This window comes from Drosophila innubila (assembly GCF_004354385.1).
Source record: "Drosophila innubila isolate TH190305 chromosome 3R unlocalized genomic scaffold, UK_Dinn_1.0 2_E_3R, whole genome shotgun sequence".
Lineage (NCBI taxonomy): Eukaryota > Metazoa > Arthropoda > Insecta > Diptera > Drosophilidae > Drosophila > Drosophila innubila.
Genome location: NW_022995380.1, coordinates 22,251,558 through 22,270,409, shown reverse-complemented (window position 1 = coordinate 22,270,409; position 18,852 = coordinate 22,251,558). Strand labels below are relative to the sequence as shown.

General features: G+C 38.5%; 4 protein-coding genes across 4 annotated transcripts; all 4 read left to right on the top strand.

Annotated features, from left to right (window-relative positions):
- The first annotated feature begins 5,705 nt into the window (after positions 1 to 5,705).
- On the top strand, positions 5,706 to 6,773 carry LOC117791068. Its single transcript, XM_034630716.1, has one exon. It carries the CDS (start codon positions 5,712 to 5,714, stop codon positions 6,708 to 6,710), a length of 999 nt encoding a protein of 332 aa, XP_034486607.1. The 5' UTR covers positions 5,706 to 5,711; the 3' UTR covers positions 6,711 to 6,773.
- A 1,481-nt stretch (positions 6,774 to 8,254) lies between these two features.
- On the top strand, positions 8,255 to 9,224 carry LOC117790793 (seminase-like). The gene has a single exon (XM_034630352.1). It carries the CDS (start codon positions 8,266 to 8,268, stop codon positions 9,109 to 9,111), a length of 846 nt encoding a protein of 281 aa, XP_034486243.1. The 5' UTR covers positions 8,255 to 8,265; the 3' UTR covers positions 9,112 to 9,224.
- An 18-nt stretch (positions 9,225 to 9,242) lies between these two features.
- On the top strand, positions 9,243 to 10,225 carry LOC117790792. Its single transcript, XM_034630350.1, has one exon. It carries the CDS (start codon positions 9,258 to 9,260, stop codon positions 10,122 to 10,124), a length of 867 nt encoding a protein of 288 aa, XP_034486241.1. The 5' UTR covers positions 9,243 to 9,257; the 3' UTR covers positions 10,125 to 10,225.
- Positions 10,226 to 14,341: 4,116 nt separating this feature from the next.
- On the top strand, positions 14,342 to 18,541 carry LOC117790638 (putative polypeptide N-acetylgalactosaminyltransferase 13). Its single transcript, XM_034630135.1, is given in 7 exon segments — positions 14,342 to 14,481; positions 14,532 to 14,686; positions 14,757 to 14,932; positions 14,996 to 15,462; positions 15,964 to 16,137; positions 16,379 to 16,563; positions 17,354 to 18,541. Coding segments are annotated over 7 exon segments (1,719 nt in total). The 5' UTR covers positions 14,342 to 14,349; the 3' UTR covers positions 17,784 to 18,541.
- The last annotated feature ends 311 nt before the right edge of the window (positions 18,542 to 18,852 follow it).

Here is an 18,852-nt window from a genome sequence, read left to right as displayed (position 1 = left end):
GCCAATGCTTTTTGGCCCGTTTGGCAGGCGGCTAACAAACTACGACGTGCGCTAGGCTCAACAACAACAACAATAGAAGAGTGAGGACGATAAGCGAGTCAAAGCCTCGAGCAGGTCACTCCCATTGTTCATCGCCCACTGACCGGCTGACTGGCCTATCATCCGGCTGACGTGACGTGCCAACGATTTTTACACTTTGCACATTTTGTGTGCTTCTGACGCGTCAATTGTTGTTACAATACCCTGTAAATTAGATACCACAAACCAGGTAGGGTTTTCAAATAATCAACCCCTTGAGCCAGAACGCACCACTTTATTAAAAACATTCTATAATTTCATTTCAGCTTGACATTGTAATATTGCAAAATAAAATCAAATACAAACAAATTTATTGAATCAAAAAATTTCAAATTATTTTTTTAAATTAAATAAAAGTTCAAATTGTAAAATATATATAATCCTGTTTATGAAAACATAATGTAAGCAAACTAGAATCTATAACTTAATTTCAGCTGCATATTGAAAAATGCAAAAAATTTAATTTAAAATAAATCTACTAAATCTTAACATTTTAATTGCACCTTTAAAATCAAATAACAGTTTCAATAGTAAAATATATATCCATTAGTTTATAGAGTATTTTATTAGTCTTCCATTTTGTTATTACAGTTGTTGTTGTACGTTTTTAGAACGCGTTTTTTTAGTTGAGCTTCTGTTGAGTTTTTGTGGCACATTTTGCCAGCGTTGTCGTTGCGGGCAATAAATCTTCATTTTCGCTATTAAAATGTTGTAATATTTTTGCTTGTTTTTTTTTTGAGTTTATTTTTTATTTTTTGTATTTAATGCCTTACCGATTGTCCTTGTCGCGGTGCGTTGGCCGTTTATATGAGCGCACATTTTGAATTTTTAGCGGCCATAAATAAAGAAAAAAATAAAAATTGAAATCGCCGGCAACTAGCACGTTTCTAGAGTTTTTATTTTATCGGGGCGTTGTCTGAATTTGGCGGTTTTAAATGGATTTATGCCTTTTAATACAGCCGAGGACATAACAAGCAGCACGCTTTAACGTTTCCGCTCCTGGCCAATAGTAATTGATCTTTTATCTGAAATTGTGCGGACGATAAGCTCTATGCTGGCCACTTAAAGTTTATGGCAATACTCTCTCTCTATTTGGTCAAGTAGCTATTAAATTGTTAAAATAACCCAACGACAACGTCTGATGTCAGCGCAAGGCAGTATTCGTTACGTATACGCAATGTGTCGCACTCGCAATTGTGTGAAGTTTTCAATGCATTCGCCAGCTGGCATTTGTCAATTTGTGAAGTTGGCATAATGTAAGCTGCCAGTTTATTAAATTAAAATATGTCACACAATTGAAAGGTGCATGGCGATTTGCAAATTGTATTGCCAACTGCTGTGAGTTGACGCCAACGGGATCTCGGGTCTGTCGGGTCTGTCGGGCTGCCAGGTGCCAAAGTAAATTGCCAGATAACTATGTAGGTGTCAAAAATTGTCGCTCTGCATGATTTTGTATGCAACTGCGTCACGCGTGACAAAATATTTCGCTTGCATGCAAGTCAATCAATTCAAATGTACAATGTATTGGTAAAAGTTTTCCAAAACTTTCTCATATTATTAACAGAAATTGTCGTGACGAATACTTGCAATATGAATATGAATTTCTACGTGATTATTTAAGGCAACCAACTGAGTTCAATTTAAGCAACATTCAAAGGGAAATATTAAAGTCTAGCCAAACAAACACTCGGTCGTATGAGTTGATGGAGATTACGAGTCTTTCATTCAGGGAGCAATAAATCAAAGTGTCTAAAATGGCATATATAAATTTTCATACTGAAAAAGGCATTTGCGATGAAATTAACACCGCTCCGAGGCGGAGACTAGGCTATGAGCATGTATCCTATATGTGTTTTATGCATATCGCCGCTGTGATTAATGCTAAGCTCGCGTACATGGCGTATGCGTAACATTGTAGCATTTCGCTCGCTGTCTTTATTAATGGACGCTGATTTTCACATAAAGCAATACATGCATATAACTAACAAGTGCAAAAGAGAAGAGTCGAATGTGTTTGTGCAAGGATTTTACCATGACAGGAGTTGTAGCTTCTGTGTGTGTGTGTGTCTTTGTGTGTTTAGCTTGAGTTGAGAGCAACACGGGCCATTGTTTTAGGGTCATTAAGGTGTAAATTATACTTCTAATTAGCCATTAAGTAGTAGCATCAGCCAGCAGGCAACAGGCAACAGGCAACAGGAAACAGGCAGCAAGAAGCGAGCAGAAGGCAGAAGGCAGAAGGAAGTCAACCTTTGCCAACAAGCCCAACAAACCTTTGTGTGTGGTCTTTCAGTCTTCTTCCCCTGCACAGCACGAGGCTTGAGTGTGTGTGTGTGTGTGTGTGGGTATGTGTGTGTTTATGCTGTGGAACTATAAAAATGCAATAAAATCTAATGAGCATACATAATGTGAAAATAAAAAGAAGTAAATTTAATCAGCTTTAACTCGATTTAAACATTCTCGTTGAACATGATTTACATACAGACAGTGTACGTTCTACAGTTACTAAATCCTTTTGCCGTTTTGCTCATTACCTGTCCCAGCTTGGGTTTACTCAAAGTCCAATCAAATTTTAGAAAAAAAGAGCCCAGGAAACCGGAAAACACATGAAAACTTGAAATAAGAGACAATGCACTCGAATCAATGCCAAATGTATGAGTGTGTGTGTGAGGGCAAGTGTGTGGGTGTGAGTATCTACAATCCTTTGGCCATAGTATAGGACAGGAAAACAACAACAACAACTACAACAAGAGCAACAACAGTCGTATGCGAGAAAAATATCCAGTAAAAATGGTTAGAAAAAATATTGAATTCTTGAGAAATAAATAAAGTGAAGAGATGCAGGCGAGCAATGGCAATGGGAACTAGTACCAGACAGACTGTTGAAGCAGAAAATCGAAAATTTATACAAATAATATGTTGAAAGAGCAGAGCCAATGCCGTGGCATGGCTCGCCGTGTGGAGAGGGGGGGCTAAGAGAATGCCAGCGACAACGTGGCAAAAGGCGACCAGGAAATGTGCAACGGCAACGGCAAGGACAACAAAAGGAACAGCGCGTTTCTATTGCCAACGTATGAAAGATTTGTGTGTGCATATGTGTGTGTGTGTGTGTGTGTGCTTGTGTGTGTGATGTGACGGTGTGGGTGCTAGTCATGGCTAAATTTGCATTTATTTTCTGAGGGCATGTTCAAATGTGCAACGAACTGTGTTTGAGTTGAAGACAACGTTCACTGGGGCAGCGGCAGTTGCAGTTGCATTTGTGGTGTCAGGGGTAGGGTTAAGGGGTAGGTAGGTTATGGTATGTGGCAAAGACAGTCGAGTGGTGCAATCAAAGAAGATGCCGCTGCCGCCAGCAGTTAGCGCTCTCTGTCTAACTGTATCTCTCGCCCTCTTCCTCTCGGCTTGTCTATGTTCAAACAGCTTAAGACAAATGCACAAACACGCCGCCAATACACACACACACACACACACACACCCACACACCCACACAGAGATATCGCCGTACATTGCACTGAGTAAACTGACCCTTGAGCAAAACCTGTAACTGAGCTGGACAAGCAGCAAGCAAGTTGATTTCACTGACTTTGATTTTACTGATGTTAACATTTTAAAGCATTTTATGTTTCATGTGAAAATTGAATTTGCCCTTTTGCTGTTCATTTAAAAAGAGCTTCCAGAATGCATGTAAATCGAGAAGAACTACAAAAAATAATAAAAAATGGCAAAGACGTCGACACAAGAACAAAATAAATAATCAAAAGAGAAAAACGTTAAGCTGTCACGCCCACTTGCATGTTTCTCTGATTGCGTCATGTTGCATAATGAGCTGTGAAGCAGCCAAAAGCAGTTATGTACGTTGCTTTTTTTTCCGTCTTCTTCTTCAGACTCACATGGCGTATGAGTGACATTTAATTTGCTATCGTTTGTAGCACATAAAAAGCACTTTGTGCGTGAATGTGCGTGTACGTGGCAAATAGCTAAAAGTTAAATTAAATTAAATTCAGCTTATTTTTTGTTGCATAATTAATTTCAATAATAATTAAATGGCACTCACATACAAAATGAACTTCAGTTCGAATTTTCGCTCAATATTTTAGAGATTTTTACGTTATTTATTCAACATACTGAATATAATCACCTTTATCGGCAGATTTTCACAGCATGCAAATGCAAATTATTTATTGAATGGAGCGCCAATTCCTTAGCAGACCCGAAACTTAGATCCCAAATGGGCACTAAAAGCGGCCCAAAAGCAAAGGACGGTGCAGGCAGCTGGTGGATGGCCGTTACCCGCATCCTGGCACGCAGTTCACAGCTAATAATAAATGACCCGAGGTTGTCGACGGCAACGTTTTTCAGCTGAGCACGTACGCATAAATTTCAACGCTATGCATCAAGCTGAAACCTAAAACACGTGTAAGGCACGCCTACACTCAAAGAAAATAAGATGATGTTTTCCATTTCCAATTCAAAAGGGTATATTGTGTTCGTTTGTTATTTATTAAAATACTTTATTGGCATACTAAGTCAAGGAAACTGAAAACAATTGAGAAAATAAAATTGTTATTGTGTATTAATCCAGTATTTAATGGCATTCAGCCTTGCTTGTCACTCAACAATTTCTCTGAGTGCACATATTATTTGGCCTTTTTGGCCCGTTTCAGGTGCCCGTCGTAGGAAGAGGTGCGTGAGAAGCGTTCTCCTGTTTCTATACCTTTTCCTGTGCCACATCTTATACGTTATCCCTTAAGCATAATGACCGGCAATTACGACCAAAAGCAGAGGGAGAGAGAGAGAGAAGGAGGTGTCGTTGACTCGGCTTACAGCATTGTTAGCATATGTCTGTGATGTTATGTGCCATGTGTAACATATTCTAAATAATTGATGAGCGACTGTAGACAGACCGTGATGTCGGCTGTCGTCAGTCGTCAGTCGTCAGTCGGCTGACTTCCAACTTTAAAACGCGTGCAGCATTTGCATAAAAAAGGCTTTCGACTGCTGCCCATCAATTAGACGGTAGTCGAGGCTGTCACCGCCAGATGGAAATGCCTATGCCTTGTCGAAGGCCTTGTCCTCGGTCTTCCTGTTACACATGCATACATTACAAACACTTCAATTTCCGTCTGTCTGTCGAGGCTTCTTCATTTAACTGACAGTCCTTTTTGCAGTCTAAGCTTCACTTTGCCTGGCAATTTTAATCAACGTAAATTAATTATCTACGTCCTTCATTGCACTGCTTTTTTTATCTTCCACTCAGGTATTAAATGTCTGACATTTTAGGTTAAAAAAGTACTAAAAATCTATCAATATCATGGCTAAAATGCTTAATATACAGAGGCAAATTTAAAGCATCACACATCAATCTTCATTTAAAATCACACATTTCAAGACTCGACAGACACGACAGGTATTAACCAAAAAGTTTATAGCCTATACGTAATATTTTAAAGGGTTTGCGTTGAAAGTTAAAGTTTGCTGCCCTGATTGATTTTTCATAATAACAATTTAACTTAAAAGGTTTGTCTTACTTCGAAACTAATATGATTTATTTTGTGATATATTTTGTAATGATATTTCATGCATTAAGTACCATAACATTTAGTCAACTTTCTGTAGCAGTTTCAGTTCCATTAAGAATGCAACGATATCAAGTGTGCACTGTGTTTGTCCTTATTCTATTCCGGATTTATTCAAATGATGCCGAATGGTTAAAAAAGTATGAAGAGGACTATCATCGACCTACCTATTATAATAAGGCCCATAAGAGCGACAAACATGTGGACTACAGTCATACGTCAATGGAAAGCCGTGATTTGACGACAAAAACACCACGTAATCTGTTGACAGAGTTTGATCCAAAGATCTACAAAAGCTACTATGTGAATATTTTGAATAGAGGGTCGGTGATCTGTGCAGGTGCTCTCATCTCCCGACGCATGATTATCACCTCTTCACGTTGTTTTTTGCCAGACCCGAAAAAACCCACCGAAGAGTTTAAGGCTGAGGAAATGTCTGTGATCACAGGCAACGATTTTGGTCCGGATAGGAGTAAAACCTGGAAAGTGATTGCATTTTTTATGCCAGCACCAAAAAAAAATGGCATGGGTGTCCATGATATAGCACTTCTTGCATTGCGAAAAAAGCTAAGAAAAGTCCAATATCGTTACATCAAACTCTACAATCGTATGCCAATGCCAGGAGCTGCTGTGACGATGTCCTTTGTGGATCACAATAGCCATGATATTACTTTATACGAAAGTAAAGTCTTGAATATTGATAGCTGTAACAAAACCTATGAGAAATTCGGTCATCTGCACATTCCCTTTGATGAGGAGTTCTTCTGTGTGTCAAACAGAAAGAAAGCTGGTTGCAGCACTCGTCCTGGCGATCCTTTGTTTATTGAGAACAAACTCGCCGGCATTAACATATATGGCGAGCAATGTGATGAGCTGGAAGGAGGCCGCAAGGCTGATGTGTATTATGCCATTCGGCATACATTTAAATTTATTCAGAAGACAACGGATATGCTGAGAGCCTTTACAGGAACGGGTCCATTCAACAATTCGGCTACAACGAAAAGGACTCAACTGTTTCAAGAGACCACCACAATTGCCACATATCTGATTCACGATTAATTAACTCCAGATATCATAAAAGCATTTTGTAAAATAACCAAAACAATAAAAAGTTTGACAAGATATGAGCTTACAATTTTTGTAATAGAAAAAAGTCTTAAATATTTTTTTATTTATTTTTAAATAATTTAATAATTATCTTTAGTTAAATTCTTTGAAATAATAAATAATTATTTTAACCAAAGAATCATACCGATCGGTTCCAATACGTTCCGAACCAACTATTTTGGTAATAGGTTCTATTTCAGTTTTATTCTTTCGTTTTCGGAATCGTATTGTATTATATTGAAATGACATCGAAGTAAATATCTAGATTCTAGATCCAGAGGAATAAATTTTTCTAACGATTTAAATAAAGTTTGAATGCAGAGTAAATTTAGAGGCTAAACCATGATCAAAATGACATTCTGCGTGAAAATCGGTAAAGTTTTGCCAAAGTTATGATAGTTCAAAGTTTATTAAGGATCTGACCTAGCAACTTTACAAGTCAAAATATTTCTTAGTTTTGACATGATTTTTTACAAGAAAATGAAAGGCCTCAGAATCAGGTTTAAAGTGTCGTTTTATACTAATTACGATCTAGGAAGTTGATTAAAAGTAAAAACTTGAGATTTAAAACTTTGAATTTTTTAAATTTCAAAGGGGGGACCCTTACCATCAACATAGAACCATGGCTTCGATAGTCGAAAAATAAAAAAATTTTCTAAATTAACAAAATTTGAATACAGAATGAATAAAGAGGCCAAACCAAGATCAAAATGATATTCCGCTTGAAAAACGGTGAAGTTTTGCCAAAGTTATGACAGTTTGAAGTTTCTCAAGCCTCTGACCTAGCAACTTTACAAGTCAAAAAATTTCCAAATTTTTACATGATTTTTTACAAGAAAACGAAAGGCCTCAGATTTAAGTTTTAAGTGTCGTTTTATACTAATTACGATATAAGAAGTTGATTAAAAGTAAAAACTTGAGATTTAAAATTTTGAATTTTCAAAATTTCAAAGGGGGGACCCTTACCATCATCATGGAACCATGGCTTCGATAGTCGAAAAATAAAATTTTTTTCTAAATTAACAAAATTTAAATACAGAATGAATAAAGAGGCCAAACCAAGATCAAAATGACATTCCGACTTAAAATCGGGTCAGTTTTCTTCAAGTTATGACAGTTGAAAATTTGTCAAATTTTTGACCTAGCAATTTTACCGCAATCGTACCGGTGCAAGCGTTTCGGCTTTCGGTTCTTGAAAGAGAATTACTTTTAGCTTAGTTTAGTAAGTTTCGGTTAAGGGTTCCGATACCGGTTACGATGTTATTTCCTGATTTTAACCAAATAATTTTAACTCTCTTGACTTTTCGATTTTATGCAATAGTCGTATCGATCACGTGCTCTTTAGAAGTTACAGAGTATACAAACGATACGCCGCGTATCTGAAACAAAGTGTGTGACACATTGATTACTTTTAGTTAACAGGCAAAGATGATCACTAATATGTATTGCAACCTAGCATCAGTTGACAATCAAAACATCTGCTATGACATCGCTTCGGGATTGGTTGATGTTTCTAGTGTTAATGAAGGCACTGCAGGCTTCCGTCGGGATTCCTGGTGTTCACTATCATCGTTACATGCTGTCCGATTACAGGCCACAGCATAACAACAGGACCCAGAAGGACTATCTGCCTTTACGACGTCCTGTTTATCCGGAGATGAATGATGCATTAGTTGCGCTTCGAAATGGATCCTTGGAGCCTGTGGTAAAGCTGGAGGATTCGGATACACAAACTCCGCTCTTTGAACTGCTGGTGCGTATTTATTCCGACAACAAGTACGTCTGCATGGGCACCCTCATCACCGAATCTCTCATCATGACCTCGGCCACCTGCTTCAATCAGATGAATGCACCAAATTTGACAATTAAGACGTCAACCAATTTGATTCTTGGCCAACTCGAGATAGTTAGCGATAATAGTGTGGTGAAAACATTATCTCTAAGAAAACCCGTGCCACACATGAATTTTACGGCCCAACTTTGTGATTCCGTGTTGCATTCTTCCAACATTTTAACTCTGCCGACGTACATCCGGAGCCGACGTGTTGTACACACACAGACAGCTAATGTGATACCCTTGAATGAATGCCGGAATCAATTGGATGATCCTGATGGCAACATTGTGACTGATTCTATGATTTGTATTAGAAATGAAAAGCGAACATCCACATGTCAGAAATCCCATGGCACTCCACTAATTTACAAAGGTCAAATCTGTGGAGTGAATATCTTGGGACACAATTGTCCCAAGTACTATGGAGTCGATCTCTATGCCAGCGTTCTAAATGAAGTTAAATATTTTAATGCAACATTGAAGAAAATTAAGGCCTCCAAAATAGAAGATTTTCTATGAAAATACTTAAAGACATATCGACAAGGGAAATCAATTCGATATGGGTTTTAATAAATAACTCTGTCAAAGGTGTAGTTAATGAACCAATAAATTTCTGTAGACGAGACTCAAAAGTTGCTATTTCCAGTATTCAATTGAATCTTGTAATGTTCTCATCATTTCTAAGACTTTTCTTGTTGGTGGCATTCGCCTGCCACGTTGTGGCTGAAGAGAAGAATGAGAAAATTCGCCACCATAAACTAAAATATCAATTTGGTGATCGACAGCCACACTTTGGTTATGTGAAGGGTCACATGGCCAGTGATCACAAGAAGCGTCATCGTGTCCAAGAAACGACAGTCAATCCAAATGGCAATAATGATATCAAACTTGATAATTATGTGGCACGTCTCTATGTCAGGAATAAGCTGATATGCAGTGGTCTTGTGGTCAGTAATCGAACAGTGCTAACCACAAGTTTATGCATACTCAATGTGCCTCTTGGGAATATTGAGCTAAAGCTGTTGGATGGCACAATTCACAAGATAGTCAATGTCACGGATGGAAGTGAATATGCGATTCATACGGCCTCAGAATTGGTGTCCTTGTTGATCCTGGATAAGGAGCTGCCCAAGACATATATAAAACCGCCGCCAATTTGTCCAATTTACGTTGGCAAAAGCGAATCAGTAGAGCTTTGGAAATGGAATAATCACAAGAGTTTATTGGTGAAAAAGTCTGTACGACAAATTGACGAAAGTGAATGTAAGCAAATGATCGATGATGCTGAAGGTCTTGTTATCAATAGTGCACTTAGTTGTGTGGAGAATACGCGAATAACGCAGGAATGTGAGAAAACCTATGGATTGCCCTACGTGTGGAAGGGACACTTTTGTGGCCTAAATATCCTGGGTCACAACTGTCCCAAACAAAGTTTAGCTGATGTCTATGCCAGGTTGCTGCAGGTGAAGCGCTACATTAGTCGAAAGCTTAACGAGGTGAGACTCAGCAAACTGGAGGATGACTTAGCCTAAGAAATAGAGGTTGCAAATATCTTTTAACGCTTTTAAGTTGTCTGTCAAATAACAGTTATGGTCGGACATACAGCATAAGCACAACAAAGTGTAACTTTCAACTCTTATTTTTTCTGCTTTGATTGTTCAGGCAAAACAAACAATTAACTAATTTTATTTAAGCGAAAAACGGAGCGCTCTAAGTTTTAAAAAAAATATGAATTATTTATTAGTTGTTAAGCTTAAAAATTAATAAGAAATAAACAGATGTGACAGATAGTAACAATTAATTAATTGTTTTAAAATGAAACACGTAGCGCTTTAAGTTAAAAAAATAATGATTATTTATTAGTTGTTATGCTCAAAAATTGATAATAAACAGATGTTCTAAATTTGGAATGTTCGGTTAATTTTTGCCAACTTTAAATAAATATGTGCAGAAATTAAAAACTTTAAGTCACTTAATTCGCTATGATCCTTACAAGTGTTTTTTTTGGTAGCTGATACAAACTGCTAAGTCACAAAAAAGAGAAAGTTTTTCGGGGTTTGTTTTTAAAATGAATAGATCGCCTTAAAATTACGACAAATTGCGACATTTGATAAGATTTGAAAAAAAGAAAATAAAATAGCAAGCATAAAAAACATATAATTGTTGGCTGTTCAATCAAATTAATGACAAATTGGGAAAAATGGAAAATGGAATAAATAATATAAGGACAGGCGTTTAGGCATAGAGAACAGACACAATCTCACATTTTGTTGTGACGTGAATGAAGTCACGAGGCATTCAATGGTTTTGAGTGTCTCCTGAGCTGGGAATCTGCTCACGGCTTTTGTTTTGCAAACAAAAAACTTTGCAAACTCAGATATGAAGTGGCAGCAACAACAGCAACAGTAACAGCAACAGCAACAGCCACGATGAGGATGGCGAAAAACCTTTTGTATTGCAGCGATAATGTCATCAACTAAAGTACTCCGTCGGGCATAGTGAAAAGTTCTAGTCAATCGAAATAAAGCACATAATACTTCGATACGGGGAAAAAAACATGAACAGAGAGGCAGAGTGTGAGTCAGAGAGACAGAGAAAGAGACAGACATAGACGTTGGCAAATGGAATGGCACATGGAAACTGTGTAAACATCATTAAAATGTTTTCTTCTTTGCCCAGCAAATGGGAAATCATTCAAATTATATTTTTTTTTCCTCCTTCCTCTTCCTCTTTCACTTCCTGTCATCTGCTGCTCTTTGCTCTGTACATGTGTGTGTGTGTGTTTTTTTTTGCTCTTGTCCTGTCGTTTTTAATTTTAAGCACATTTACAGATTAATGTTTGCTTTGCCAGCTGTTGAGCTCGACAATCCATATATGAAATGATGATGCACTTTAATAAATCGAACCAAATATTTTTGTAGGGACTGTAATGCGGCGCGACCGCAAAATTTCATAAAAATGGCGCTTGCAAACTAATTTGGCTTTTGCATTCTTTTATTATGGAAAAATACTTTTCATGTGAGCATATTTCAAACTAAACACAAACTCGCGTTTGTCTGCACGCCGGAAAATGTGGCAAAACCCCAATGAAAATATCTCAGAAAAATGCGGCTGGCCGCAAAGAGAATACCAAAAAAAAAAAAACAAAGCAAAACAAAACAAACTGAAAGCAAAGCAAAGCGTTAAAATTTTCCTTTGCACCCAAAACAAAAAGCACGCATTTATATGTGTGCGCACGTCCTGAGCATGTGGCTGTGTGTGTGTGTGTGTGCGTGTGTGTAAAATTTTACGATAATATGCAACAATTTCGAAATGAGTGCGTCCCGCGGAGCCAAGACTCGTCGAGACTCGTTGAGGCTTGAGTGCAAAGAAAGCAATTTCCTCAATATTCTTTATGGCCAAAGCAAGACTAAACCAAGAGCTTGAATTGGTAATGGGCAGAAGAAGAACAGACAGGAAGAGAAAAAAGAAAAAGAGGAGAATGAGTGGAGGGCAAAGAAACACTTTCGTTGCTTTTGTTATTATTTACAAAGTTACATAAGTCGACTGCTAATAAAATTTTAGAAGCTCGGCTGTTAACATTATCATAACGCACACTATGGGAATGAGAGAGAGGGAGAAAAGACAGAGGCACACGCATGTGTAAGTAGCAATATAATAATAATCATGGCGACACACACACACACACACACACACATAGGTACACATTTACATGCCTATTAAGCGCTGTCGTCTCAGCTTTGACTAGCATTCGCATTGCGTATACGCAGTGTTGTAACGGTGTGTGTTGTGTGTGTGAAAGCGCCTTATAATTCATTTATTGGCATAATTTCGTTTTATTTTTATTTGCTTCACGGCATTTGCGATTGCCTTTGATACGAATACACAAATGCTCGATGGCAAATTGAAAACATATTGAATATTGAATATCCCTGCCCCTACTTTAGTGCCCCCTTCCACCCCACAGCCTCCAGTCTATTTAATTATGGAGCTCGGAACGCGACGCTGCATACAATTAGAGGTCGATGCTGCTGCATTCATTATAAAGCACTTTAATCTAGGGAACATGAACGCAAACATGGATCACGCGCGGTCTAATAAATTGGCGTACAAAGTGAACAAAGAAGAGACGATAGATGGAAGTGGGTAAAATACATGAATCTGAATCTTTTGGCAGTCACTGCTCCTCCATCTGGCTATATTTCTTACCTTACTGTGGACAGGAAACAGACAACACAAAAATACAACTGGACATGGTCTGGCGAGTTGTCTGGAGAGTCTGGCGTGGGTCTGGCGTTTGGGACGTGACTGGGAAAATGCATTTCCGTTGCACGTACAACCTGGCCAACAAATTTACAACGGCAAACCGAAAACTAAAACGAGGCACACGTAAGTCAATCAGCAACTGGACAGCAGCAGCAACAATAACAACAGCAACAACATAAAACAACAACCATAACAACAACACTTACAATCTGAACTCTAATGCAATGCGGAAGTAACACTCCAATTTAACAGATGTCTGTGTGTTTGTATTCTTGTTGTGCAACTGATTTTGTTGCTAAGTGAATAAGTTACTTCCGCTTTGCTGAACAATTTTAAATAAAATCACATAGACACCAAACAGAGCAAAGGTCCTTGCCATGAAATATGAATACACTTCTGGCTATTATTACTTATTATCCTCATATTCTACTCGTATTGCCTGCCGAGTAGCTTTCAGTTAAAGGTTGCCTTACGTTTTAAATGAATATAACAAAGTTGAGCACATTTTGGTTTTTTTTTTGTTAATTTTATTTATTTATACTCGGCTAAAAGCAGTCGGCAAAATAAAATATTTAGATAACTTAATAAGACAAAAATAAATAATTAAAATTATTATTAAAATTTAACTACGAACTGAAATGAGAATAAGAATTATATTTACGTCTGGGGTATACAAAAATTATAATTGATAACATGCCAAACAACACGGAATAAACAACAAACTTTTACAAATCTCTGCAAATGCAAACATATATTTAAAAAAAACTATACTTTGCAATTAAAATGTAAAAATTATTATGTGAGTAGCGTGTGAAATACGCTTCAAGCCAAAAACAAAGTTCTTAATCCGCTTATCCATAAATGTTCTGATATTCAATTAGCATAAACACCTTGGAACTTTTATTACATTTTACACAAATTTAAAAAAAAGCTTAGAAGAATTTCAAGTCAACTACAGTAAACCTACGAAATCAGTAGAACTTTATAAATGTTAATGTTAATATTTACAAAAAAATAGTTAACATGCATATTATAGAATAAAGATATGTGTTCGATTTATGAAAAACATACATGTAAGTAGTTGCAAATGTAATCGTCATTGACTATAAACGAAACTGTGCTGATAAAATAATAATTTATATGTACTATGTGTGTTGACTCTCTCCCCCACCAGCAAAATGTTGTGCCATGTGTAATAGATAGATTTCATGTGGTGCAATTAACACCTTGCGCGTTTCAAACAAATATTTGCCAATCTTATCGAATGTTTATCAGCAACAAGTTAGACAGTGAAATAGACATGGCAAGAGCCAGTTTCTAGTATGTTGATGACGCCTTAATCATAGGTAAATAATAAACATGTGAAAATCAAATTGTGTTTATTTCTTTGACCAGCATTTAATCGATAGCCTTGCATTAATAAACCGAGAAGTGTTAATTTGGCAATCGCATTGGCTGGAAATATTTTAACTATGAAGTTAGTTGGTTGCAATGTCTCTCGGCTCTCGGCAACGTCAGTTGCGCTGTTGCCTCGTCGTTGTCTTGGCCTTATTTGTCAGTCAGTTTCTTGTAGTGCTAGTGTTATCACGATATCGATTCTTTGATGATTTGGTGTCCGACAGAGTGAGTGACAAAATTACAGTGCTTATTTGTTATGGTGATAAGTTTTTCAGTCCAATTTCCAGCACCTGAGCTTGGCCAATAATGTTGATTGGCGTGCATTTATTGCTCATACGCCCGAGCAGCCGGATGCATTCTTTCAATACAATCGTCAGTTAAGTGACAAGTTGCCGGCAGTGCGTTCATTGCCAAGGACACGACATGACAGGTAATTATTGCGACCTTGCAGCCTGTTGGTTATGTTGTTAAATAATCATTGATTTCATTTTGATGAACAGTTGCAACACACGCACCTACAAGCTGCCACATGCCTCGTACGCCAAGTTGAGCGTTGTGATAAGTTTCTACAATGAGGCGCGTTCCATATTGCTGAGAACGCTCTTGACCCTGATCAGTCGAACACCCGCGGATTATCTCCACGAGCTCATCATCATCGATGACTGCAGTGAAGATGGTAAGTTGCAAGCTCCCAAGTCAGTTGGCAGTTGTAGACTGTGTCTCTATACTTGATTTATAGCCAATCTGTTGGATAGACTCGATGGACTGATAAGGAGTATGTTTGCCACGCCAGCTGCTTGCCCCATTCTCAACTTCAAGCGCAATCCTCAGCGACGGGGTCTAATTTGGTCACGCAACGAGGGGGCACGAGTTGCAAGTGGAAATTACTTGCTCTTTCTCGATAGTCACTGTGAGGTTAACGATGGATGGCTGGAGCCCCTGCTGGACAGGCTGGCGTTGAACTCGAGCCTGGCGGTTAGTCCACTGCTGGATCCCATTGACCCCGAGACCTTGAGCTACCTAACTGGCAATGTGCTGCTGAAAGGAGGATTCGATTGGAGTCTGCATTTCCATTGGCTGCCCCGACAACTGGCCGAACGGGAGCCACCAGAGCAACAATATAAAAGTCCAGCCTTTGCTGGTGGTATTATGATGATCTCACGCGAATGGTTCTTTAAGTTGCACGGCTTTAACCCACACTTGCAGGTCAGTGCGCCTAATTAACTTGTGCTTGTGGCAAGTGGCAAGTAGCAAGCAGCAAGTGGCAAGTGCGCTAATTACTCATGTCAAGCAATGACACACAACTTTTGCTGGGTCACTAAACGACAGGCGCCTTTGCTGACAGCCCAAGAAAATGAGCAAAATAGAAACAGCAGCAGAAAAATATCTCATACCAGTTTTTCTTTTGTTTATATACCCTGTACGGGGGTATATCAAGTTTGTGCAATTTATATAACAAGCAGAAAATGGCAGCTTATATATTTATATTCTTGATCAGCATTAAAAGTCCAATTAAACTTAAATATTCTCAAATCGATTATACAAAGAATAAGATAATATTATGGCGAGTTTTTTCGAATATTTAAGTACGTGAGTTAAGTGTTAGGGTATCTACTATAAGTACCTGAACGTCGGGTATTTCATAATCAAGCACTTTCGACTGAAGCTTTTTTACTTGTCTTTTTACTTTGGTCACCCTCTCTGTAGATTTGGGGCGGCGAGTCCATTGAGTTTGCCATTAAATTGTGGCTTTGCGGTGGACAAATTGAGATCGTGCCCTGCAGCCGAATTGGACATATTTTTCGACCACTCCATGCCTTTGAGTTTCCGGCACAATTCGAACAGCAGCTGGACACTGCCCAGGCGACATATTTGCGGTAGGTTGAAGTGACTACGCTGCTCAAAGGTCGCTTGCCTTTTCCCAGGCTTTGGCTGATTGGATGCCCCCGACTTAGGTGTGAAAAGCGCGCTGGCCTTTGGTATTTTTCAATTTATTCCCGACTGACGCTTGCGTGTGTCACCCTATGGGTGTCCTTTTTAATATAAACATTCCCAGCACGCAATGCGATTGCTCACACATATATAGTACTCACAACCCTCTTACGCTCTCTATGCTCTGCAGAAACTCAAAATCATAGCCGAGTCCTGGCTGGACGAGTACAAATATTTGTTCTACACCCTCAAACCGGCGGCCAGACAAATTCCATTGAATCTCTCCCACCAGCATTACGAGTTGGCTCTGATAAAGACTGGACAGCAGTGTAATCGCTTCGACTGGTATATGCGGCATGTGAACACCGACCTGAAGTAAGTACCACATCCTCACACACTGACATACACTTAAAGTATGGATGATAGGAATTTCAGTTGATTGACTGCCAGTATTTGTACTTTTATTTAGTTTTATCTCTGGCATCTCTGCAACTGAGAGACAATTTATCAATTGAAATCAATTTTATGCTTGAATATTGAATATTGACTTGGAATAGATTTTCTAGATGAAATTAAAACGAGAAGTAACATTTCTGTTTCCATTTTTTTTTATTATTTAATACTATTATCCTGCAAATACCATACATGATCAAGTATACAATTTGGAATACAGGTTTCGCTTTTTAAATAAATAAATAAATAAAACTTACCTTCCATAGAAGATTTATTTCTGCAGTGGTCAACAAATGTCACTTCTTCTTCGTTTGGCCTGAAAATTAGTCTGAGTTGGATAAGGTCAATTCCTTAGAGTATACAAAAAAAATCCCGGTTTCCGGTCAGAAGTACGGTAATCCCGGATTCTCATAAACTTAGTATGAATTACTTAAATCACGCCCAATATTTTCAACAATATTTTCATTTTTGGCTTCTGTAATATGTTTTTTCAGGTAGATCAAATAATTTAGTCATGTTTGACTTTTTCAATACCAATTTTTTAATATCGTTGCCATTTTATCTACATATTATCTTAATTTAGGAATTATATTCTGAATACATACTTAAAAAATTCAAGGTAAAATTTTTTTTTAGAAATGATTTTTTTTTATATTAATGAAAATTAAATAATTTAAAATGCGGTTTCTAATTTTTTACTCTACCTTTTTAGAGTTCACAACGCCAAGTACAGTGCACTGGGCACACTGCGAAATGAGGATCGCTGTCTGCATGTGGAAGATAACTCACCGAAAGTGGAGTTGCAACTTCTCCTCGTCAGTTGCTACCAAGTTGAGATCACGCAGTGGCATCTGCATCGTGAAAGCGGACAGTTGAGCACAGGAAACAAGCTTTGTTTAGGAGTTTCGATAAAACATAGGGAGCGACCAAAGCTGACTCTGGACTCTTGTTTGAGTGGAGAGTTGAAACAGCTTTCAAATCATACGCAACGTTGGCTGCGCCGTGACACAAAGTTGTTGCACGCTGCGACGCATCTCTGTCTAGATAATCCGCTCACGAATCAGCTGGAGCTGAGCAGCTGTCGCCCGCAAGCGGCCGCACAGTCATTTCAATTTACATTGGAAATGGAGGCACAAACATAAACTTGCTAATGATCTTGTGGTTGAGATGGCAGCAGAGAAGTTGGACAGGGTTGTCGCCTAATCAAAATGTTGCCATGTTGTGCTAATCTCTGTGAAATATTTCCTTTATCGCAGCTACCCACAGAACAAGGGGAAGTACTAAATAATGTTGACATACAGACGCACACACACACACACACACACATACAAAGGTGAAGTGAATGCGACGTTGTTGGCTGATTTTTTGTCTCCGCAAAGCTATCAAGACTTCGCGCGCTTCCTGTCGCATTCATCACACGCCACAGCAGACAATGAAGCTGCAGCAGGAACAGGAGCAGGAACAGTGGCACAAGCAGGAAGAGGAGGTGGTGGAGGAGGAGGAGGAGGAGCAACAGCAGCAAAGATAAAAGACAGCGACGTCGCGCTTATTGTGTTGCCTTGTTTAGAAGTCCATGGACGAGTCCATGGAACAATGTGGCGCGTCTGCAATTGTTGTTCGGGGCACATCAAAGTCGCCGGGGCGGACTGCGAATGTAATTGAGTTGATGACTGCCCGACGCGCTTCCGGCAGCTTTGATGGCCTCCGGATGCAGGCGACAAAAATGTGGCGGCGACATCACAATAAAATCCAATGCACAACATTTTCCAGGCAACCTAGGACACTGGACACTGGACACAGGACAGACGACAGTAGACAATTTGCAATTTGAGCATTGTTTTCGTTGGACATCTTTTGCGGTAATAAAGCGTAAAAGTTAATTTTGTATCTCGAAAGTAACCAGAAGAACAACAATAACAACAACAACAACGCTTGCAGTTGACAATATGGTGGCAACTTTTCAACAACAACATTCATTTTGTGGTATCACGGCAACTTGCAACTGGCAACTGGCAACTTGCAACTGAGGCGTTGCAAGCGATGCGTCGCGATGGCGGCAACTGCCAAGCAGCGCGTAAAATCATATTTTTTATGGCAATTTATAAAATATGAACCACAACAACAGAGTAAGAGTTTATATGCCCTGTGCAAACCAACTGAGAGAGACAATATAATATCTGAATAACTTGATCTTGTCAAAATTGAGGTTAT

Bases quoted from the DNA above. Each gene is read 5' to 3' on its own strand.
- LOC117790792 (XM_034630350.1), top strand. From the start codon at position 9,258: ATGTTCTCATCATTTCTAAGACTTTTCTTGTTGGTGGCATTCGCCTGC.
- LOC117790793 (XM_034630352.1), top strand. From the start codon at position 8,266: ATGTTTCTAGTGTTAATGAAGGCACTGCAGGCTTCCGTCGGGATTCCT.
- LOC117791068 (XM_034630716.1), top strand. From the start codon at position 5,712: ATGCAACGATATCAAGTGTGCACTGTGTTTGTCCTTATTCTATTCCGG.